The sequence below is a fragment of the Fulvia fulva genome, chromosome 4, assembly GCF_020509005.1.
Source record: "Fulvia fulva chromosome 4, complete sequence".
In the NCBI taxonomy this organism is placed as follows: domain Eukaryota; kingdom Fungi; phylum Ascomycota; class Dothideomycetes; order Mycosphaerellales; family Mycosphaerellaceae; genus Fulvia; species Fulvia fulva.
This window is the reverse complement of record NC_063015.1, coordinates 4,808,982-4,831,438: the sequence shown is the minus strand read 5'-3', so window position 1 is coordinate 4,831,438 and position 22,457 is coordinate 4,808,982. Positions and strand designations below refer to the sequence as shown.

The 22,457-nt window shown below is 52.9% G+C and overlaps 12 protein-coding genes across 12 annotated transcripts; 6 read left to right on the top strand and 6 right to left on the bottom strand.

Moving 5' to 3' along the window:
• Positions 1-12: 12 nt before the first annotated feature.
• Positions 13-361, bottom strand: CLAFUR5_05078 (uncharacterized protein; the record flags this gene model as incomplete). The annotated part of the gene is made up of 2 exons (XM_047904226.1): positions 13-30; positions 80-361. 2 exons carry the CDS (start codon positions 359-361, stop codon positions 13-15), a joined length of 300 nt encoding a protein of 99 aa, XP_047760977.1.
• A 1,448-nt stretch (positions 362-1,809) lies between these two features.
• CLAFUR5_05077 (uncharacterized protein) lies at positions 1,810-2,669 on the top strand (the record flags this gene model as incomplete). The annotated part of the gene is made up of 2 exons (XM_047904225.1): positions 1,810-1,878; positions 1,929-2,669. 2 exons carry the CDS (start codon positions 1,810-1,812, stop codon positions 2,667-2,669), a joined length of 810 nt encoding a protein of 269 aa, XP_047760986.1.
• Positions 2,670-2,947: 278 nt separating this feature from the next.
• CLAFUR5_05076 (MFS-type transporter oryC) lies at positions 2,948-4,709 on the bottom strand (the record flags this gene model as incomplete). The annotated part of the gene is made up of 5 exons (XM_047904224.1): positions 2,948-3,156; positions 3,209-3,556; positions 3,610-4,297; positions 4,345-4,589; positions 4,643-4,709. The coding sequence occupies 5 exons, from the start codon at positions 4,707-4,709 to the stop codon at positions 2,948-2,950; spliced, it is 1,557 nt and encodes a 518-aa protein (XP_047760985.1).
• Positions 4,710-5,199: 490 nt separating this feature from the next.
• Positions 5,200-6,823, bottom strand: CLAFUR5_05075 (Cytochrome P450 monooxygenase sdnE; the record flags this gene model as incomplete). Its single annotated transcript, XM_047904223.1, has 3 exons — positions 5,200-5,625; positions 5,683-6,018; positions 6,080-6,823. The coding sequence occupies 3 exons, from the start codon at positions 6,821-6,823 to the stop codon at positions 5,200-5,202; spliced, it is 1,506 nt and encodes a 501-aa protein (XP_047760984.1).
• Positions 6,824-7,771: 948 nt separating this feature from the next.
• CLAFUR5_05074 (uncharacterized protein) lies at positions 7,772-8,274 on the top strand (the record flags this gene model as incomplete). Its single annotated transcript, XM_047904222.1, has 2 exons — positions 7,772-7,801; positions 7,918-8,274. The coding sequence occupies 2 exons, from the start codon at positions 7,772-7,774 to the stop codon at positions 8,272-8,274; spliced, it is 387 nt and encodes a 128-aa protein (XP_047760983.1).
• A 156-nt stretch (positions 8,275-8,430) lies between these two features.
• Positions 8,431-9,380, top strand: CLAFUR5_05073 (uncharacterized protein; the record flags this gene model as incomplete). The annotated part of the gene is made up of 2 exons (XM_047904221.1): positions 8,431-8,436; positions 8,625-9,380. The coding sequence occupies 2 exons, from the start codon at positions 8,431-8,433 to the stop codon at positions 9,378-9,380; spliced, it is 762 nt and encodes a 253-aa protein (XP_047760982.1).
• A 1,354-nt stretch (positions 9,381-10,734) lies between these two features.
• On the top strand, positions 10,735-12,738 carry CLAFUR5_05072 (uncharacterized protein; the record flags this gene model as incomplete). The annotated part of the gene is made up of 1 exon (XM_047904220.1): positions 10,735-12,738. The coding sequence occupies one exon, from the start codon at positions 10,735-10,737 to the stop codon at positions 12,736-12,738; it is 2,004 nt and encodes a 667-aa protein (XP_047760981.1).
• Positions 12,739-14,735: 1,997 nt separating this feature from the next.
• CLAFUR5_05071 (Oleate hydroxylase FAH12) lies at positions 14,736-15,904 on the top strand (the record flags this gene model as incomplete). The annotated part of the gene is made up of 2 exons (XM_047904219.1): positions 14,736-15,676; positions 15,733-15,904. The coding sequence occupies 2 exons, from the start codon at positions 14,736-14,738 to the stop codon at positions 15,902-15,904; spliced, it is 1,113 nt and encodes a 370-aa protein (XP_047760980.1).
• Positions 15,905-16,136: 232 nt separating this feature from the next.
• Positions 16,137-16,526, bottom strand: CLAFUR5_05070 (uncharacterized protein; the record flags this gene model as incomplete). The annotated part of the gene is made up of 1 exon (XM_047904218.1): positions 16,137-16,526. One exon carries the CDS (start codon positions 16,524-16,526, stop codon positions 16,137-16,139), a length of 390 nt encoding a protein of 129 aa, XP_047760979.1.
• Positions 16,527-18,189: 1,663 nt separating this feature from the next.
• CLAFUR5_05069 (Acyl-CoA ligase gloD) lies at positions 18,190-18,883 on the bottom strand (the record flags this gene model as incomplete). Its single annotated transcript, XM_047904217.1, has 3 exons — positions 18,190-18,423; positions 18,475-18,531; positions 18,773-18,883. Coding segments are annotated over 3 exons (402 nt in total), but the record flags the coding sequence as incomplete, so codon positions are not given.
• A 230-nt stretch (positions 18,884-19,113) lies between these two features.
• On the bottom strand, positions 19,114-19,725 carry CLAFUR5_05068 (uncharacterized protein; the record flags this gene model as incomplete). Its single annotated transcript, XM_047904216.1, has 2 exons — positions 19,114-19,383; positions 19,486-19,725. 2 exons carry the CDS (start codon positions 19,723-19,725, stop codon positions 19,114-19,116), a joined length of 510 nt encoding a protein of 169 aa, XP_047760187.1.
• Positions 19,726-20,275: 550 nt separating this feature from the next.
• CLAFUR5_05067 (Acyl-CoA dehydrogenase apdG) lies at positions 20,276-20,916 on the top strand (the record flags this gene model as incomplete). Its single annotated transcript, XM_047904215.1, has 2 exons — positions 20,276-20,596; positions 20,644-20,916. 2 exons carry the CDS (start codon positions 20,276-20,278, stop codon positions 20,914-20,916), a joined length of 594 nt encoding a protein of 197 aa, XP_047760188.1.
• Between the last annotated feature and the right edge of the window lie 1,541 nt (positions 20,917-22,457).

Here is a 22,457-nt window from a genome sequence, read left to right as displayed (position 1 = left end):
AATTCACTCCTATCAAACACCAGAGCGTTCCTATCTGCTAATTCCCCATAACATCGCTGATCATCTGAGCTCATCATACCTTCTCGTACACCACCAGCACTTCCTTCTCCCCCGTGTCATTGTATGGCCTGACCCAATGTGCTGAAGGATCGTCGTCGTAGGGTCTCAATGCTTCGATGTCGTTGTCAGATTCAGGCTCTACATCGAAGCACACTTCTTTGACCCGCACGACGAAGATGGCCATCAGGAAGCAGCATGCGCATATTGCTAGGGCGAGGATGATCAAGAATGGAAAGCTGAGAGTCTCCTCGCTTGTACTGCAGGTGGAGAGCATGCCGGTGAATGTGACTCTGTGGCTCATATTGATCTGCAGCGCGCGATAGTCAGCATCGATCACTTCTCTCTGATCACATGGTACCTTACACGCAGTGGCTTCGCTGACAGAGAAATATAGACCTGGAGAACTGAGCAGTGATTGAGCGATGGATATTGGGCAGCAAAGCCAGCTGATATACACAGTGTGTTCTGTGGCACGCGTTCATGGTCTTGCAGCTGTGCCGCGTGCATACGGCATATCGAGCACAAAGCTCAGCCACTGGTCACCGGAAAGTCTTGGCAGAACGCAAGGTACTTCTGCAACCTACCAACATTTCAGCTTTATTGTCGGAGGGCTCTTAGTATCAGTCGCCCCAGTGCATTCGGAGATCATGCGTTGGGGGACATCTGGAGAGGGTACGTAGACCGGTGTGCTTGGACCACATTGTTGGGAAAGGCTGATCTCACTCAACAGCTTCACTCGGGGCCTGCGGCACAGGAGCGAAATGGTACTTTGCGTGCTTTGACAAGAATGTACCGATTTCTATGGTAACATCATCAGGCTGCTCACTTGTGCGCCAGGCCAGGTAGTAGCCTAACTGTTCTGCGCAGGAGGTATAGCATTAGAGATCACGTCTTCCTGCACCCTCCCTGAGCGCTTGAGATATTTACAGGCCTGATAAGGCATGCCCCAGAGAAACCGTAGTGTCTACTCAACTTGAGTCTATTGTCAAGCTCATCCAGTATCACAGCGAACAAACTCTAATGAGCTCGCCAGGCAGTGATATGGTCTCAGTCCAGCCGAGCACCGAATGTACAGAACTTCACTCGTATGCATAGCTTGGTAATTCGGTGAATCAGAGGCATGAAGCACCTCGCAAATCGACTCAATATCATCTCCGGCATGTATGTACTCATGTGTCATGCTCTGCGCTTGAGGCGTGTGAGGCGAGATGTCTACAAATGCCCAACAAGCGTTGTGACTTGCATGAGTGTTCGCATAAGGACAAATGATCCTTGGGCATCGAGAAGTGGTTGCAGTCTGTCCAGTTCTTGCATCGAATTGCGAGGACACCGTAGAGACAGACCCAGCTGTCGATAGTTTGATGCCAGAGTCGCAAAGAGACACTTTTGTCTGGAAGTCTATGCCCAGTGCTACGTGTTTGACCCTCGAGTCTCGAGACTCGATACTCGAGACTCGATACTTGTGATGCTCGACATTCTCCGATCCACTGTATCGCGGGTGCTCATGGAGGACGTCGCCCAATACTTGGCTGTTTGAGAGACCGCGTGGGAGCTCGGTAGATCATCGGACCGGATCGGGTGTGAAGTGAATGAATGACTGATGCACAAGGCATGGTCCGTGCCGCCGAGTCTCGAAGATCATTCTTAAGCCGAATCAAATGTCACTTATCACAAACATCGCGCATCCAACATCCAACATCCTCCATCCACCATCCACCATCCACCATCCTCCATCCTCCATCCACCAACATGGCGGCATCTCCGAAGGCGGACTTTCACGCTCAGCTCGAGCCCGAGAGCTGCCCAATCTGCTGCAAGGTATGCGCTTCATTACCAAGTCGCCTTTAGCACATGCTGACGACCAGCAGATACTATCTCAGCCGACGAAGACAGAATGCGGTCACCTGTTTTGCCTCCCTTGCCTTCTCCACTGGACAGAGTCGTGCCACACCTGCCCTTCTTGCCAGGATCCGCTATACTCTGAGTCTGCTGCGGCAGCTGATCCCGCGAACGTCAACTGGACCGCGTGTGAGTCAGAGTACAACTCCATCGAGCGCGACGTCGACGCACTGCGGGCCTCTGTTGCCGCATTGCGAGTGCACGCCATCCAAAGAGAACGAGACACTTCCACCGAGCGCGAGAGCTCTCCATGGACCTCAACTTCACGTCAGCAGGCCGAGCTGTTAGTCCGAGCACGTGCTGAGCGACAGGGTGCCGAAGAAAGCACTCCACTTCCATTTGAGGACAGGCAAGAACTCGAGAGACTGCGGAAGGTGATCATCCGTCGGCTGGGAGGTAGTGACGCAGGTCAAGACGATGACGAGGCGAGTGAGGAACTTAGCATCAATCAAGTCACGGCCCTCATCGAGAACCTTCGAACTTTCGACCGAGCACCACCAGCATCTTCACGCCAACCTCAAGTTCAGGGAGCGGCTGCTTCGAACTCGTCGCCTCCTATCCGCACCTCTGACACTGCCAGAGACAGTGCCCCTCTTTCGGCGGCGGAGGTCCTGAGACAAGCCATGCCACTGCCACCATTGAGAGTGGAAGTCGTCCACGAGTCGGTCACCGTCCTGCGACCATCTTCACCGATATTCTACACACGTTAGCGCGCGAACATGACGGCACCTTCATGTCCAACTTCGCAAGAGGTAGAGATGGAGAAGGTGACACTCCGCAAGTGTTACACATGAATCCTACCCTGTCAGTTGCTGCGCTACAGACGACCACGACAGCATGGACATGTTATCCCGGGAGAACTTCAGTTGAAAAGTTCGGACTGAGCACAGCGGTACCAATATTTCCATAGAGAAGCAACAACACATGTATTTCGTCTCTGCGCTACTTTGCAGAGTAGCAGAGATATGTATACTGCCGCAGAGAGTCATTATTCTATTTTCTCAATCGTAAAGGTTTGCTCTTCTGTCTTTCCTGATGTGCCCGTTTCGGGGTCGTCGGTAGCGATGTTACGCATGTACGCTGCGACCTCATCCTGGTCACCAAAGAGTGCCGCTGTCTCCTCAAGTGGTTTGCCGAGGGTATCGGGGCAGTAGATCCACATGACGACCGCTCCGATAGTGCCTGGGATGATGAATGCTGGGGCATTGTTAGCCAGACGCTCTGACTCGACACCACAGATCATGCTTACCAAGATAGTACTTCCAGCCTATATTCGCCATGGCAGTGGGAGCGGACTGCAGCCAAACAATGTTCATGAACGAGGTCATTGCCACACCTAGGGACATGCCCTTCGCTCGGAGATGCATGGGCCATATTTCCGAAATGTAGATGAACTGCATCCCGTTGAGGAAGAAGTCGTAGGGGAGCTCGATTAAGAACAACATAGCAACACCGGCCCGCATAGCGGCGAGATTCGTGGTGCCGAGCCATTGAGCGATGATTCCAGCTTCGGCACTCAGCACGATCATGCAGCCGAGGACGCCGATGGCCATGAACTTGTTACGTGGGAAGTGGTCGTTGAGGAGCATTACACATACTACAACCATCAGCAGGGCTCTTGTGATCGTGTCAGCCGAAGTCGAGACTCACGGTTCAGGCCCAAGGCCAATGTCAGCCAAGCTGCACCATATAGTAGTGTCGTCTCAGTGTTGAATCCCAGGTTACTGTACAGCATGGGGCCGTAGTTGTTGATGACCAGTATGCCTGAGCACTGGATGGCACCAGTAGTACCAATAGTGATGAGAGCACGCTTTCGAAGTGATGTCTTTTGGAATATGTGCAACCATCCGCTAGGGAGTGTTCTATCGACATCGAGCTGCTTGGTGATCTGAAGGTACTCCGCGTGGGCATAAGAGTTGGTTGAGTCGGCGGGATCGTCATGCAGCTTGCAGAGTATCTTCTCCGCTTCTTCGCGGCGTCCGTTGAGGATCAGCCACCGAGGAGACTCTGGCACGAAGTACAGGCCACTCAGTAAGCAAAGTGGCCAGACGCACTGTACAGCGAATGGCACAAGCCAGGTGGCGTTTCCGCCGTCCTTCCAGTGGTAGATACCGTACCCCAGCCAACTGGCGAAGTTGTATCCTAGCACCAGCATGATGGCATGAAGCTGGACCAAGGCACCACGCAGGTATGGTGAAACAACTTCGGCCATCCAGATGGGCACTGCTGTCAGGATCATGAAAGCTCCTGCACCGGCGAAGAATCGAAAGACCAAGAACATGGCGATATCAGTGCTGCCAGCCAGGATAGCTCCAGAGATCGTGATCAACAAAACGCTCTACAGCTTGTCAGCATCTCGTAGTCCAATTTTTGATTAGTCCATACAATGGCAAGTCCGCCCTTTCTGCCAAAACTGTCGCTCCACCATGACAGCGTAAGGGTTCCGAGTACGCCACCAGTCTGGAAAATACCATTCGTGGCTGACAGCAGTGCCGTAGCATCTGATCGTGTATCGAGGTCGAAGTATGTAATGAATGTAGGCTGCGCAAGAGTTGCGCTGATGACATTGGCAGTGTACCCATAGCAGAGTGAGCCAAGTGAGACGAAGAGCATCATCCATAGGTTGTAGCCTGCGGGTCTCGTAAGCCGTCATGTTGCATCGAACATCGAGCTGATAGCTGACCATTGATCCTTTTCCTCGAGTGATCAGCTTCCTCGCCACTCGCGAAGAAGAATCGTGAAAAGCTCATACTGTTTATCAGGTCTGTAATCGATACATAGAAGGCAAAATGCGAGGACCAGCCTCTATATCTAGCACACGAGAGGAGAATGGATAGCCGATCGCCTTCATCCTTGCAACGCCAGCTTGACAGTGCAGGACTAACGGCGACGAGCTGTCCATGCGTTCAAGCGCCACAATCCAGGCGATGTTGCAGCTAGCAGTCCAGAACTGCCGGCAATCCAAACTGTCGTTTTGGTGGTGGATTGACACCCGAGCTAAAGGATCACAGCGTGCGTGACACGAGGGCGGGGTTGAGCTACCCCATGGTTCGGAAATTCTACGGCTTTAGTGAATGCTTCCAGGGATCTGTGCGTCAAAATCGCTAAGCAGCCGAACGCGCGAGGTGGACTGATCCAAGACAGCTATCAATGTCGAAGTCAAGCAACAAGACCAGAAGGCAAGTCGAGTGGGGCGACCATCTGAAGCCAGTTCCGAAAGCACAACTCATCTTAGCACTGTCACTTAACCAGCACTCTGAATCTCTTCGCGCCCTTCTTCGGGAAGGGTTGCTGGCAGTCCCTTGTGATCTCCATGTCCTTCATCATTGTCTCGAAGATCTCAAAATCGAACCGCCTGGCCATAGCAGCAAGCGCCAAGTAGATCTCCGCTTGCGCCAGGTTTTGCCCTACGCAATTCCTGGGACCTCTGCTATAGTGGACGAGATACTTCCTGAGCCTCTGGCCTTCTGGTCCAAGAAATCGAGAAGGGTCAAACACCTTTGGCAACGGAAAAAGATCTTCGTTTTCGTGCATGAAGAGGGCACTCATCCCTATGGGTGTGCCGGGCGGAATGACCCAGTCTTTGTAGAGAGTGGATGCGTGCGGCGAGATGCGCTGGTGACGATGTATCGCGCCGTGAGACATTCTGTGGCCTTCTGCCACGACCTGAACGCATAGAGCTGTTAGCGCTGGTCAGAGATCCTCGACCGCTCTGAAGCTTACTGCTGTAAGGTACTCCAGCTCTTCGAGTTCAGCCAGTGATGGTAGAATCGCCGGGTTCGGGATAGCTTTCTTCAGTTCTGCCTTGAGCAATGAATAAATGCGGTGGTCACTTAGAACGTAGAAGAGCGTTATCGATATGTGGCTCGCGGTGGTCGCCTGGCCGGCGCCCACGATGCTCATAGTTTCTGAAAGGAAAAATTCCATGTTGCGATCAGCAGGTGCCACATCTGGACTTTCAAGCAGATGGTGAAATATGGTCGCGCCGTGTGTTGGAGCTGATGTTGCGCTCTTGGTGTTTTGAGCGTGGAAGATGGCCTCTAGCTGGCTCAGCCGGTCCTATTGCGCATGTGAGCTCGTGTGCAGTTTTTGTACCCGTCAGATGAAGAACTTTGCTTACACCCTGATATCTAATGAATGATACCACTCTGGGATCGAGCCACTGTGCAAGCCTCCTTGGCAAGATACTCATGAGATCCTGCAGCCATGGAAAAAAGCAGTTGAGGTGGCAATTGAGTAGAAGGCCTTCCATAATCTGTAACCACTGCGGTGCGAAATCAGGTTCGTCGAGAACGGCATCGGATCTGCCGAATGCATACTCAGTGATCACATCGAGTGTCAAAGCAGCTGTCATGTACGGCACGCAGAGTGGCTGACCGCTATCGCGGGAATGTTCCATGCGCCGGCACATGTTCTCGACGTGCCCGGTGATCATCGGTGAGAGCTGCACAGCCGCACGTTTCGAGAAAAAAGGATTGAGGGCCGCCCGTCTGGCACGATGCTCGACATGCTTCACAGTCCGAAAGGTACCTGGCTTTCTGCCAAACATGTTGACGGCCCAGTCCCATTTGTCCTTCTTCCCGCTATAGAGTTCGTCGTAGTAGTTGTAGTCATCGATGTGGAGTTCCCGAGGTGAAATCCGGACAATGGGACCATGTCGCTCGTGCATCTTCTTGATGACCCAGGTGTACTGGCCAGGCCGGACGACATCGTAATAGAACTCATAGAGGCTTGTGACGGCAGCTATCTTCGGGCCAGGAAAATTCGCGAGTGGATGAAATGCCAGCCGAAACACAACCGTCACGACTGTCTTCACGAACCACAGTGCTACGATCGTGGCGGCGCTGTCGTGCGTCGACGCCATTCTTGCCGCAAAGATGGCACTGATCGCGCGGAGGACAAAGCATGCGAAGCGATCAAGGATATATACCAGGTCCTTTCTTGGCAATGTAGTACAGCATGCCCAAGAGCTTGAGCTTCTGAAAAGTGGGTTTCATGATGTTCTGATCTGCGAGAAGGTACCCTCAGCTCGCGTGGGGCACAGACGACGTTCTCATGGGCATGGCCTGGAAATGCTCGGTTCGGGTCGCGACTCTTTCGTGGCGGCCTCGTGATGTGAAGATTAGGTAGTGAACATGGGCTGGTAGAGCACTCAGTGCATCTTCGTCCTGAATTCCCACGCGACTGAAGCTGAGCCAGAACTCGAATCGCAAGATCGGTAAATGTAGAACAAGGACTTCTGGTCTCATACCAAGGGCCCTAGAGGGTGACCAGCTTCCATGATGTCCGTATTTGCGGAGCATCGCCCATGGTAGCGCTTTGCGTAGCCTCAAGATCTTCCTGGAGGCTTGGAGAAGCGAGCAGTCGTCGAGACCATGCCAGTCGTGTCTGTCTTTCAGCTCCGTTTGCTAGAATGCCAGAAGTACTGAAAGCTTGCCACAATGCGTGTCGTACGATTCAAGCTCAAGCATGCAAACCATGCTCAGCATATCTCGTGCCATTTCCAGGTTGTGCCTATTCAGTCCGAGACTAGAGCCCAGGAGCCCGAGCTTCACGGCACTTTCACATCTTCACACGGAGCATGTTCCAGTCGGGGACAGGTCGACTCACTACTACCATCTCCGCGAAGGCGAAGGTGGCCCTCATACTTTCCCAAAATCCTTTAACGACACCGACGGTGCCAAGCAAGAAATTGAGGCCATCGGCACAGACAACTGCGACACATGTGCCTGCGTATATGTTCCCTTGACACCAACTCAATGCTTCGCAGCTCACATCAAAGCTTGGCTTCATACGCCGGGTGGCGATGACCATGACACTTGGTGCCCGGGGCCCGCCAAAGGTAAGGTTCTCACGAAGCTGATCATCAGCAAGCTTGAACATTGTATCGACCCAGAGCTTCTCGAAGGCAATAAGCAAGAGCGTAGTCAGAGAAGTATGATCGTATGCCCTCGGCAGGTATATTGCAGCGACACAAGCTCCGGCTCATACATCCTCGATGCGGTCCAGCAATTCTTCCAGCTCGGCGACGAGGTGCGTAAGAGCCATGCCTCGGAGATCCAAAGGCCTCATGGCTTTGGGGTCGATCACTTCAGTAGTAAGCGCCAGCTATTCCTGCGAGAAAAGGCGTTGACGGTGCGTGGATGGCGTCAGAGGGAGCCGGAAGAGTATGGCTGGGTTCGTCTCAATCCCGCGCAGAAAGGACGGGAGGAGGATGCAAGTGCATGGTGCTTCGTGTCCCATGAGGGTAGATGGAAGCGGTTCAGCGAGTATAAGCAGCACCGGGAGGAAGAGCAACATTCGAAGCTTTGGTAGCTCTGGGGGTGATATGCAGGTCCAGATCGTATTCTTCTGAGCCCGGGTGTTGGCATGACCGCGGGACCGTGCGCGGGTGCTACCGATGTGGTGATATCCTCAGTGGTATGGCACGGCTTTCCACATGTTGTCCGGTCCGTGGGCCTGCTGATGAACATGGCGGTATGGCTGAATTGCTGTCATACGCAACGCCGCAGCAGTGCTGAGGCGGGATATATCGACACGTTACAGTATCCAGCCACAGACGGTACGGCAGCGTTACAGCAAGCACCTCCGCAAAGCGTCAATTGAACATGAAGCTTCAAGCTGCATCCATGACATCAACCGAGTAACCATTGACAACATTGAAGGCCCACAGATATGCCGGCAACCACGAGGAGCAAGTCGCGAACGACTCTGGAAGACAAGCGTGTACTGCATCGTCCTCCAAATCAGCCCCGAGGAAGACATCTGGAACGAAGCGAAAAGCGGCCGAGACCAAAACACCCGCCACCAAGAAGCAGAAGACACAACCGTCAAAGGTCAGGGATGAGGACGATGTGAACGACGAATCAAAGGATGGTGACAATGCCAGCGATAGCATCACCATCAATCGCGCCCCAGTCCTCGAACTGTGGTCCAGCTGCGTCGCACAATTCCTCCACCCTTCTCTCCCATGGTCGACAGCCTTGAGCGTAGGCAGCGCGATCAGTACCATCACGGCAATCTCCAAAGGACGCAGCATCGGCACTATTGATAAGCCCGACGCATCAGAATCGTCGGAGAAGTGCGAGAAGCGCACGCAGGCACAAGCAGACCTGGGCGAAATCGATGTCGTGAGCTTCCATCTCAAGATCAAGGATGGGAGCGCAGTTGTCGGAGATAAGCCCAAGAAAGGCAATGAAGAGACGCTGAAGAAGAGATATGGCGAAGGTCAGTATCAGAAGGCCAAGAAGACATTCCAAGAGGCACTCGAGCAATGGAAGGGCAAGGGGGATGAGTTGGACAGAAGGGCGTTCCATATGTATGAGGACTTCCGACCAAGTGTGCCGAATGGGCAGAAAGGTTGGGGGAGGAAGGGACAATTAAATCTGGATAGCGTGAGGAGCGCCATTGCAGGAGGATGAGGGAGACACGCGTAGTGAGGCTGCGGGTTGCCCTCGGCCACACGATCCGCGATCATTACTCCCGACAATACGATCGATGCGCAGGATGTGGCCAACTGAAGCTCGAGAATGAAGAGCAGAGCACGCCAGATGGAGTTCTTCTCACCTGGAGCAACGGAGCTACCCGGAGAGGTGCGTCTAACAGCTCGTGGTGAACTAGTGGTACCTCTAATTGGCCCGAGGCTCCGGCAAGTTCTGCAAAACTCATGTCGACTGCCGTTTGCAAGAATTGCTCCATCAACAAAGCCGCGACGAAGAGCATTGACCCAAAAAGCCGGAGCACAATAGATAAGACGGCACTGACTTACCACGCACGCCATACACTGCCGAGCGCTCGCATATGCAAGGCTATCAGTCTACAACGGCTGCCACACGATAAACTTCACGAGCCGTCAGAGTATCGCCTGAGGGTGGAGCTTGCTGGGCTGGCGATGCTGTAACGATGGGAAAAAGGCAAAGGATCAGGTTGCTGCTGATAGTACATGACCAACCGATGGATTGCAGAGATGATTCAAACTGTAGACGATGGATTGCCAAGCTGGTGCTTGCAATACTCGTGTGCACTCGCGACAAGATGAGATCAACGGAACGGGCTGTGTGAGACGAGCATTGGAGTAGGTCAAGTATAAAGGATTGATCGGCCGTGAGCTCTCGTGTCAGACAGAGCTGCGGTTGTTGGTCGTCGTCATCTGACCTCGACACGGCACCCTGGCAGGCCACACTAGCGCCGTCTCAGCTGTGAAGATTATTACTGTATTCACAGATGAAGACGCGTTCCAGTCGTACAGGAGTCAGTGGGATATGGCGATGGTAGGCGTGCAGAGGCCAGGATGAGCAGGACGACGAACATATGCCCTGTTATAGCAGTAATGCGCCACTATATGCGAATTTACAACGTCCATCTTCGTTCTCCAGCTTGGTTCAGTGACGCACAGACACGAGCTATCGTGCGCCTCGTTTAGCACAGCAATCAAACACCGCGCAAACGTTCCAATGCTCCAGTACCAAGCTCAGTCAAGCTTCGCGAGTCGCGACTGCCACGCTGCCTTGGCAACAGGGTACAGTCGCAGCGCTAGGAAGAGGCTGGCTGCGACCTCTGCGCAATCGTTCGGCCAGTACCGTCACGCCATCCTGCACCTTCACGACCTGAACCATCTTCTTCTGCTTCTCTTCAGCATTTCTGCAGCTTTCGCGCATTGTTTTATATATCTTGTAGTGCCCTATACCCCGTTGCGACGACTCGACGACGAATGCGATCAGTGGCACAGCCTCGGATCCCCGCTTTGCCCAGCCTTGTGCATCAGCTTGACGAAACATGGCGGCGGCCAGTGCGCAGACATGGGATGAGAAACATGAAGTGAATAACCATGGCGCCGACAACATTGTCAATGGCGACCTTCACTATCAGCAAGAGAGGTCTGAGCACTCATCACCACACGACGCGCCCGAAGTCTACGATGGGAAGAATGGCGGGGATGTTTCGGCACCGACGACGACTGCTCAGCCGACAGACGCCGACAACGAGAAGCTGCAGCGCAAGGACAGCAGCGATGGCCATCACCTGAAAGAGACTCTCAGGCAGGATAAGGGTCCGGCGGGAGGTTTCGACAAGACACCAATACCGAAGCGACCCAATGGCTACACGATCAAAATCACCATCCACCGAGCGGAGAATCTGCCCATGGCCGATATCAACGGCTTCTCGTCAGATCCATATTGTATTACACAGATCAACACCGACACGCCGCGCCGACACAAGGAGGATCCGAAGCTGCGATGGAGGACGCCGACAATCCGCAAGAGCACTGAGCCGACGTGGGACGATGAGTGGATTGTTGCAAATGTGCCGGCGTCAGGCTGCAAGCTGAAGGTTCGCATCTACGATGAGGATCCAGCCGATGCGGATGATCTGCTTGGAAGAGCACACATCTCCATACCGGAGCTGTACGAGGGCTGGGGAGGCATCCGCAATCGAGGCTTCAAGCTTCTTGCGTATGGCGGCAGCAACCGGGCATATCTTCTGCAGGCAGTCACGACTTGTTTTAGGGAGAACAAGCACTTTCGCGGATACCTGTACTTGAGTGTTGAAATGCTTGGACGCACGAAAGCGGACGGACAGAACGGCAGGCTGTATACTGTGGGTCCATGCAGATGGGTTCGACATTACAGTCCCATGCTCGGCCGAATCGTTAACATCAAGGAGCCGGACCAGGCAGATGATGATCGTGGACGAACTCAGAGTCGGCAGGGCAATGGCCAGAAGAAGAAGTCGGAGCAGTATAACTTTCGGGCCAACCAATTTCAGCTTCAAGGTCCAGTTCCCGCAGAGCTCTACCACCGCTTTGTGGAATTTAAGCCTTGGGTCGGACGCATGTTCACGAGCAAAGGCATCTCCGGTGTCTTGATGGGCAAAGCGCTCCACCACCAGCACACGCGAGTCTATAACTTCGGCCGCTCTACTGTCTGGGGTCATCTCCCGCAAGGGCCTTGCGAGGAAATGACGAGAAAGTTCCTCGACCTCGTCCACTACGATCAAGGAGGACGCATCTTCACCTACGTACTCACCCTGGACGCCCTCTGGCGCTTCACTGAGACTGGCAAGGAGTTTGGTATCGACATGTTGTCCAAGCACACTATGCACAGCGACGTCTCCATTTATATAGCATTCTCTGGGGAGTTCTTCATCAGGCGGCTTAAGCACCCACGTAGCCCACCTCCACCAGACCCAGCTGAGAGCTCAAGCCAAGCACATCCGCCCACCCGTGAAGAGAACCCTGAGCACCCGCCCCAGGACATTGGCGATGGTCCACCAGATTCCGACCCTCCCAAGCATCCCAACCATTACGAACTCGTCATCGACAACGACAGTGGCACGTACCGCCCCAACGCAGATATGCTTCCCCTCCTTAAGAAGTTCCTCGCGCACAATCTGCCTGGCCTCCACATCCTCGTTCTTGACTGCAACAAAGACGCGGAGAAACAGCAGCGCATGAAGAAGGAACAACGCGAGAAGAAGAAGAAGGAAGGTGATCAGATCATCTATACCCAAGGCTCCCGAGACTCCTCAGTCTCTAGCTCGGACGAGGAGGATCTGGATCGCATACAGGCTGATTTGATTGATGAGGATGCGGTCGCACATGAACACGGTGCCTTCTCGCAGGCTGCCAAAGACGCGAAGTTGAAGAACCAGGCCAAGTTGCAGAAGTTCAAGAACACTTATGGAGGGGTTAAGCGAGAGGGCGTGGATCTCAACGAGGATGAGACGCCTGCCGATGCACTCAAAGGGCAGGGCCCGTTAGGTGCGGGGGATCATCACTAAGCGGACGGGAAGTGTGTGCGAGCGTGGAGCATGGCGTCTGTCCGGATTCTGGAGGCTTGTATATTGCGCGTTGGGCTGGATGCGGGCTGGTCTGATTTGATTGCGATACCCGTGCTTGTTGTGTTTCTGGCAGGATAGTACTGACGGCAGCAGCGATCTTCTCTATCGAGGTTGTATATAGCTACGATATCTATGCTTTCGCCTTCTTCAGCCACCCTGAGGGTGTCACGATGGTATGGCCCGCGAATAAGCTTTGGTGGCTGCAGCAACCAGTGCATGACTTCAGGCAGGTGCAGTGCACTGTCGTGTTCACTCTCAACGCAGAAGACTTGGGTCACCACTCCCAATGCTACCACTATCAATTCGTCTAGGCTTCGTCTGAACCCCTCGATTCGGACTGGTCAGCACCTGCAACATGCCAATCTGAATCACTCGGCGACACCACGATTAGCCTCCTTCATTCTACGCATGGTAGCGCAGGCGAAGGCAGCGTTGGCAACACAAGAAAATATCTGGCCTGTGACACATCCACGCCGCCTATGGCAAGGGAATGATTTCGTCGGTACGACGCTCCATCGGCTACTGTGAAAGCACTTTCCCCACCATATCAATCCGCAAGACAATGCAAACAGAGTTCCTCTGTCCTGTGCAGACGACCTCTTCGATGTGTGGTTGCACGCACGGCGGGTTCGTAAAGCTCACCTCGATGTGCAGGAGAGCGTGCTGTACCTCATCATAGTACGTGCGTACCTGATGTTTGCCTTGCTTTTGGATCTATCTAGGGACTTTTGCATCGATTTGCCGACTTCACTCTTGCTCCACAGCGCACACGACTGATAGACATGAAGCTCTCAACGATACCACGATTGATCTTCTTGATCGGGTCGACTTGTGCCGCGCCACTTGCCGTCCAGGATGCCTCTTGTGACCACGAGCTCATCGCACGCGCTGATGACTGTCCTTTTGAGAATCACTGTAATGGGGCAGATCCTTGGCACTTCATCAGGTGTCAATGCACATCATCTGTAGCCTGGCGCCTCAACAAGTCTGTCAAGTCGAAGAAGATCTGATTCAATTCATGGTACGAACCGACGGATAAGCCTGGCTTCCACAATGGCAACACCTGGGCGAAGGCAGCAAAGAAGGTCGGATGAAGGTCAACAACACTCCCAAGGTTGGTACGATAGCACAAAGAAACAAAGGCGCCGGTCATGTTGCCTGTGTCACCGCAGTCAACGCAAAGACCAAGATGGTGTCTGTGGAGGAGTATAACTTCGATCACCAGGAGGCTTACGGGACCAGGACTGTCAAGTGGGCTGCTTCCGACAATTACATACATTGGGAGAGATGAGCGCTATTCGCGATAACCGTACTGGCTGCCCGAACCCAAGTCACCTCCTGTCGCTATTCAGGCTGCGTCGCATGACGTCTGATAATGACCAAGGTCCCCTGAATATCAACGGCGGAAGAATTGTGGTCAAGCGGTGAATAAAGTTGGGTGGAAGATGAACGACGGTCCGAACGTTGACGCCGTCGCTCAACGAAACCAAGATCCGCGCATCTCGCGTGGCACATCAGGGTCATCCTTGAAGAACCAAATGATCATTCAAAGAGAGTACGATCAGTCAGGACTGTGAGGACGGCTGCTTTCGACCATCCTATGCACTGGGACAGGTGGCCATTACGCCGACAGGAGATTCGAGTTGGAGAGGCCAAAATTGCTTGGCATGGTGTTGCCACCTTGACCCGGGGCTGTTCTCACCGAAAATATGGCGTCCTCAAGGAGATTAAAATAAAGGAAGCTTGTACCAAAGGGATGCCTTACCAAGACCACAACCTGGCGTCGATCGTGTCCTCAAAGACCCTTCTTTTCTTCTCCATCCTCATGGCCAGCCATCGTTCCATAAATATTTTTCCACATCACAGAGCAAGTCCACCGGACTAGCATACAACACCTGGCGTAATTATACACCGATCGCCTTTACTAAATCGCCAAGATGGACAGGAAGATTTCTCTACAGCGACTGCGGGATGCGATACCCAAAAAGTGTTTTCAACCCTCATCGTTCAGATCAGGACTCCACATCGTCACCGATCTGGTTCTCTCCGGAGCTCTCGCAGGCCTCGCCCTTCGCTTCATCCCTCAGATCGAGGTCTGGTCACTACGCGTAGCACTATGGATGACATACGGCTATGTTCAAGGCCTCATTTTCACCGGCATCTGGATTTTGGCGCATGAATGCGGACATCAGGCACTCTTCAAGAGTAACTTCACCAACGACACACTTGGCTTCGTGCTGCATAGCGCACTCTTGGTCCCTTACTTTTCCTGGAAATACACCCACGCCCGCCACCATCGATACCACAACCATATGGAGAAAGACACTGCCTTTGTCCCGAACCAGAAGGGCGAAAGCACTTGGTCCATGAGCTTGGCAAAGCTCAATCACAATGCGGAAGATGCCCCTCTAGTTACAGCAGCCATGCTTGCCGGGCATCAACTTCTTGGATGGCAGACGTACGTCATGAGCTACGCATCCGGAGGCACATCATCAACGCCCCAGCAGCCGAATGGAAAGTTGTTGGATAGAAGCCATCTTAACCCGGCAGCTTCCCTCTGGACCCCATCCCAGCGCTTCTACATCGCGCTCTCGACCGCGGGCATGATCGCCACGGGAACAGCGCTCTACTTCGTGAGCAAGAGCCTCGGCTTCCAGTATCTAGCTCTGCTGTACTTTGTCCCCTACCTCTGGCTCAACAATTGGATCATCGCCATCACATATCTCCACCATACGCACCGAGACGTGCCGCACTTTGACGCTGACGGATGGACGTACGTCGATGGTGCTTTGGGAACTGTGGATAGGCCGTTTGGGTTTGTCGGAAAGCATCTGTTCCATGGGATTATTGACTACCACGTGATTCATCATTTATTCCCGTACGTCCCAAACATGATGTCGATTTCATCTTGACCGCCTGCTGACATAGTATTAGATCGATCCCATTCTACGAGGCAGAGGAGGCGACGAAGGCGATCAGAAAGGAACTAGGTGGGCGATATCTGACAGACGATACGCCTTTCTGGTTGGCACTATGGAGAACTTTCCGATCTTGTCAGGTCGTGGCGCCAGTGAAGGGTACGCCTGGTATCCTGAAATGGGAGTAAAATCTTTCGAGTGTCTGAGATGATTTCTTGGTCGTTCGGCATGGCAACACTGACGAACTTGCTGGTCAGCTTTTCCGCAGCCCAGTCCTTGCCTCTCTGAAATTGTACACCAACAGTCAAACTATATGACTGTAAACACCCAAGGCCGGAAGACGCCATGATTGTGCAATGAAGGACCTGGAGCTCTCTCATCGACATTACGAATCCGCCATTGCGCATCGGCCGCCATGTCTCACGCACAAGGATCGCTGGTATCGTCCACGAAGTGGATCGAAAACTTCTTGTTCGTTACAAACAGAAACGTGACGTCTTGGTCTTTCGTGGCCCCGTGATACATTAATCCTCCCTCCGGAAACCAGACCCAACTCCCCGCTCCATACTGGCCTTTGTGTATGTCAAGTACCCCTTCAAGGACGAAGAAACCATGGCCGCAGAAGTGCGAATGCCAGGGATTGGTGAAGCCAGCACGGCAGACCATTTTCAGGACCATCATGCCGGTCTCGCCGTCGTTGTGGAGCATGTTGTGTTCAAGCTGCGCGTTGATGTAGGGGACCGGGAAGAGTTCGTAAGCGGTCAAGTTGGTGTCTACGACCGAGAGGTCGACGAGGTTACCGACTGTCATGGTGGCGGCTAGGTGTTGCTAGGTGGGGAATGGGTAGTTGGGTTCCTTTACTTGGATACTGCACTGTCAAGGTGGTCAACCACAGACGAATGTGTAGCTTTCGATTGCCTGATACACTTGGTCTACGTCCAGCAAAGAGGGGTAAGTCTACCTCTTTCTCTGTAGCTATCGCGAGGTGCTGGGGCAGGCGGACTCGACACATCATAGCTCGTTACTACCCGTCAAGCTACGGTGCTGCTCCTGCTTACCGACAGCGAGATTGCTGTTCTCATCGATGCCGGAGGAAGCAACAACAAGCGTGCATGGAAGCATGACTGTCGGTCTCGAACGCCAGAGACTCCTAAACAAGCAGCATCTGTAAGAAAAGAACCCATGAAGGCGTGCTAACTACGACCATACTCACTGCCACAAGAGCCCAAATCAGAGTTTCACTGATCTTGCTGTATGCTTCAGCTCACGGCGCAGAACCTTGCCAGAAGGGCTTCGCGGGATCGTGTCCACGAATATCAGGCCACCTTCTAGCCATTTGTGACGAGCCTTAGTACTTCTCACGGAATTCACGAGATGTTCTCGTAGCTTGTCGTCGTTCAGGTCCTGGCTGTGGTTTGCAGATCGTTGAACATAAGCACGAGGACGCTCTCCGGCTCTCTCATCGGGAACACCGACGACGGCACAGTCTTGCACAGCCGAATGCTCCATGAGGCAGGATTCGAGTTCCGCTGGCACTACTTGCAAGCCCTGCCAGAGGCTCAGTCAGTACGAATTACTCCTCTAAGCTGGAGCGCGCGCAGAGCACGAACCTTTGACTTTGATCAAATCCTTAACCCGATCCACGATGAAAAGATGGCTATGACCTTCCTCTGACTTTCGGAACACTGCGATGTCTCCGGTGCGTAACCAGCGGCTACCTCTGTGCTGTACGAAAGTCTCTTTGGTGGCAGCATTGTCTTGCCAGTACCCGACAATGATACCAGGACTCTGGGCATACACCTCGCCAGACTCTTCACAGCTTGCGACTTTCTTGCCTTCCTCGGTGATCAATCTGAGGGACACTCCAGGCATGACAACTCCTGAACTGCCATGCCACGGTTCATGGTACGGAGTCATGCACGCGACACCGGCCATCTCTGTGAGCCCGTACGCATTCCGGAAGATCCAGGATGGATAGTGTTGCTGTAAGCGAGAGACTGTGCCTTCGTCCAGCGGAGAACCGCCACAGAGAACGACTTCAATACTGCTCAAGTCGAAGGCATCCAGCAGCTCCGGCGATTCCCCCAGCGCTGCAACGATTGGCGGCACAATCGAGAACACATTGATTTTGAACTTCTGCACCGCAGAGAGCATCTGTTGAAGATCAAATTTCGTGACTGAGTCCCCCCGGTATGTAGACCCACTGGAGATGGCCACGATGCCGTAGATATGCGACGCAGGAAGAAGGCCTAGTACAGTCTTCCGTGCTGCTGTGCCGCCTCGGTCTTGTTGCCCGAAGGTTGAGAATTGCATAACGTTAGCAATAACATTCCGATGTGAAATCGCCGCAAGCTTTAGCGGCCCTAATGTGCCACTGGAGTGGCAAAGATACGCAATCCTCCTGGCCGGCTCTCCTGGTTGCCATTCGATGCGGTCAAGGTCTTTGATACTGGCGCCTAATCGAAAGAGTTTATCAAGCGCAAGATAATTTTCCGGTAATGGTCCGTCGCCGCTCATTTCGAGGCCGGATACCAGCAATCTCGGCAGCCTTTGCGGCAATCTCTAGTAAGGGCTGTACCGTGAAGATTGCCTTTGCGTTGGCCTTCTTTAGTAGCCCTGCACCCTCGGTAGAGGTGTAGCTCGCATTGATTGGGCTGCAAACTCCACCAACACGGTGCGTCGCCCAAGTCACGGTCGGGACGTCTATCTATGCATCGTTACCGGCGGAACGCATTCGGGAAACGTTAAGCAGACTTACGGTGTTTAGTGCAAATATCGACACGACCTTGTTAGTCTCGGGTACGCCATTGACAGCCTAGTTGAGGTCTGATGCCAATCCCCTGGCTAGGACTTCGATACGAAGACGCTGCTTATTTGCTGAGAATCTTTTATTGGTGTTTGCACACACGTATGCGTGTAATGAGTTATTGTACGGCGCTCTGCCATATCGCTCATCGAAAGGAAATCAGTCAAGAAAACATCTGGAATGGATGGGAGAGTGGGAACCCATGGCTCCGCATTAAAGTGCATCTTTGATGGCGAAGTGTTCTGCTTACTCTGAGCAGCGACAGCGCTCTTGATGTCACAATGTATGTCGCTCGACGCAGGGAGTAGCCATAGACAGTAGTGCCGAGACGGGAGGGTACATGGTCCTCATAAGGAAATGCCGCTGTCACGTTTGTGATTGGATGGAGCCATATACCTCCACCGATGATCTGCACATGATTAGACGAACTCAACATTGGCAAGATGTCGGTGCTGAAACCCACCGCAGACAATGAAAGTATTTCTCAGCCTTTGACTAACGCGTAGCGGTCCAGCACATCTGACGACTTATCATGAGAAGTGGACTACATGTAGTGTACCAAAGGACTATCCAGCACCTCGGTTTCCATCACTAGCTTTTGCAGAGCTTTCCAAGCCGCTCGATCGCCTTGCTACGCTTCTCCTTGAGTCTCTCGACACCTTCAGCCGCGAGACGCTTGAACTGATCTCTAGCCATCAGATCATTTGTGAAGCGCGTCTCGTAGTAGGTTGCTCCGACGTGATCCATGTTTGGAACGCGGAGACACATCTCTTTGAGATTCACCGCATGTTCAGCACCACGCTCAGCGATCTGCTTCGACAGTGCCAGCGCTTTCGTGTACAGCTCGCCCACTTCCGTGACCTCGGTCGACAAGACCAGTACGAAGGGCATTCGGATGGTCATGATCAGCAAATCTCTTTTTCTTCACTTTCATGATGAATGATGAAGTTCCAAGGTACGTACCTCTTCTGGCCCCATTGGATCTCCAGTGAAGATGAGACGTCTCGCTCGCTGGATGCTCATCTTTCGGAACATGGGATGCGTCATTGGATTGAGGCCGTACTTGACTTGTGCAGCACCAAATGCGGCGTTCTTGAAGCAAATCGTGATGTCGGCAAAGTTGGCCACATCCAGTGCATAGCCGGAGCACATGCCTGCGACGGCACACACGAATGCCTTTGGATAGTCGTAAGTTCCAACCATGAGCTTCAGGGCAATGTCAGAGAAAGTCTGGTTATCACGGCTGGAGCCCTGTTCGAGCAAGGTGATTTCCCAGCCGGAACTGAAGTAGGTCTCATTTCCCCACAGGAGGATACAGGCCACATTCTTGTCTTCTCGGTAGTCGTCAAGCACCTTGAGAAGGTCGTAGTGAACCTGCTAGTTCAGAGTGTTTCGTTGCTTAGGGTTATTGATCTGGACAACGCCGACGCCGCTATCGATCCAGGTATTCACGGGTTGTAATGGTGATCTGCGACATTCTCGAAGAATGCTAAGTGACAAAACGAAAGGGACAAAGATTTGCGTCCAAGTAGCCCGGCTTTACAATGTATATTCCCCAAGAAAGCGCTTGGTCCGCGTGCCCGTTTGAACCCTCCTGCGAAGGACTCTGATATGCAGAATGTTTCCATATGTGGAAATACCGAAGCTGGGGCTGTGATTGGTCAGTCTGTCCTTTACTTGACCATGTTGTGTGCTTGAACTCTTCAATAGACTTGACCTTCCACGCTCCTGTGTATGCCTGACTTTTGTAACAATGGGTCATTCAGTCGATAACAACCCCTTTGCAGAGGCACCCTGGCTGATGGGAGTGCCATCGCCGTACTACTCTGATTCGCACAGGCGATGGCAAAAGACCTGTCGTGAATTCGTTTGGAAGAACCTTGGGCAATATGGATTGCAATGGACCAGGCAGCAAAGCTGCGAGCCAGAGGTGTACCAGACCTTCGCAGACGCGCCTTGTCTGCCAGCTCCGCTGCCAATTGCTCGCCTCAAAGCACTCGGTATTCGTGAACTCGCCGGGAGTCTGAAGCTGGAAGAGTATGATTACTTCCACTACCTCATTTATATGAGTGAAGTATGGTAACCTCTTGACTATGCCATACGACAGCTGATGGGTTGCAGATGTACAACTGCGGTCTGTTCAGCCCCGCAGGCGTGGTGGTGCCTGGCATGGCTTTCGGGACACCACCAATTCTGAACTACGGCAACAGAGAGCTGCAAGATAGAGTCCTGCCTGACTTGCTGCTTGGCAAGAAGAGGACCTGTATAGCTGTGACCGAGCCTGGTGCCGGTTCTGATCTTGCAAACCTCGAAACGGAAGCCATCAAAGATGCCAGCGGAGACAACTATATCGTGAACGGCTGTAAAAAGTGGTTGGTGGTTGGTCAATGCTAAGTATGGATCCAGCGGCTATTCCATGGCACGGAACGGGATATTCATACTCCGAGACATCTTGTTCTGGACCCTGGAATTTGGCCGCGTTTCGACTTTGATTAAGCTTCAACTTAAGCTCAACACTTCCTTCAAATTTAGGCTGCATACAAGACCCGTACGGGTAGGAGATAAAGGTTAGGGAGGGTAAGGGGTAGCGGTTGGGGTGGTTAGGGATGGTTAGGGAGGGTTAGTTAATATCTACCAAAAAGTCGGGCTCCCGTGTATTGATTAGAATTAATGGACAATTGATGAAAAATGTGCTGTTAGCGGTTGTGAACCTCCAAAGGTAAGCGTAGCGGAGTGGAGCTCTCTACCAACCCTTCTAGACTGCAAAGTAGCGTACGATCCACGCTACCGCTACCCGACGTACAGTGCTTATTATACGACGACATAGGCGTTAGCGACGAGTATATGTTTGCGAGTTCACCAACAGGCACAGTGCGGTAGGTCACGTGACCCTAGAACTTGAAAGTTGACCAATCAGAGCGGGCGCCAAGGCTAGTTAAGGGCTGGTATAGAGCTTCACTCCCTCGCTGACGCCTCACCTACGTACTCGCAAGCTCGTACTCCGCTGTGGCTAGCGCTCGGTCGCTACGCTTAATTAACCGAGTATGGTGTCCGAGTATGGTGCCCCTAGAGACTGGGTTCTGATTGGCTAAAATTAAGTTGCTAGAATTTAACTAATCGAAGTTACGTGTGTGCCTTCTATAAAGGCAGATACCTCGGGCAGCTATCACAACGCGCCGCAGGCACTGCTGCGAGGGTTAGAAAACTGTGCTTACGTTAAGCAGATTACCCGTGTCATTAGCTGGGCCGGTGAGAGAGCTCCACTCTGTCGTTACGCTCACACTTATGGGTCTCACAGGCCTATACAGCACATTTTTTCCGATGTTCCCCTCCTACCTAAATATCCTCCATGTGCCCGCTATCTTCATACTGCACACCAGACAGTGAGGTCCTCATGGCGCCGACATGGACGCCCCGCACGCCTTTAAATTCCTGAATGCTTCAGTGGGACTAGGTCCGCCAAGGCGGCGCAGTGCTCGAGCGTGCGACTCATGCCGGACACGAAAGGTCCGCTGCGATGCGCTGCTCTCATCACCAGGACTTGCATGCACCCCATGCCGGAATGATGGTTTCGACTGCAGCATACCGCTTGAACTTGAGAGCCCTGTTGTGCAGCACCTGGCGCCACATCTTCCTCACTTGTCTCCACTTGAGCATTGTACGATGCTGAAGAGTAACCTCTTACCATTGTCACCTTCTCCATCACTACCCCGTTCGCCCACGAAGAGCAGATCGTTTTCCTCGATGTCACGCAGAAATGAGTTAGGAAATGACTAGGTCAAATCTCCGTAACCGTCGCACAAAAACTCAATCGGACGTGTTGCATACATTCTGTGGCTACATCGAAACTTGTAATCAGGATATCCCTCGCCTCAGCCGTAGCAGCTCACGGCCTACACTTCAGACATGAAACCTTGCCATCGAACGACGACTAT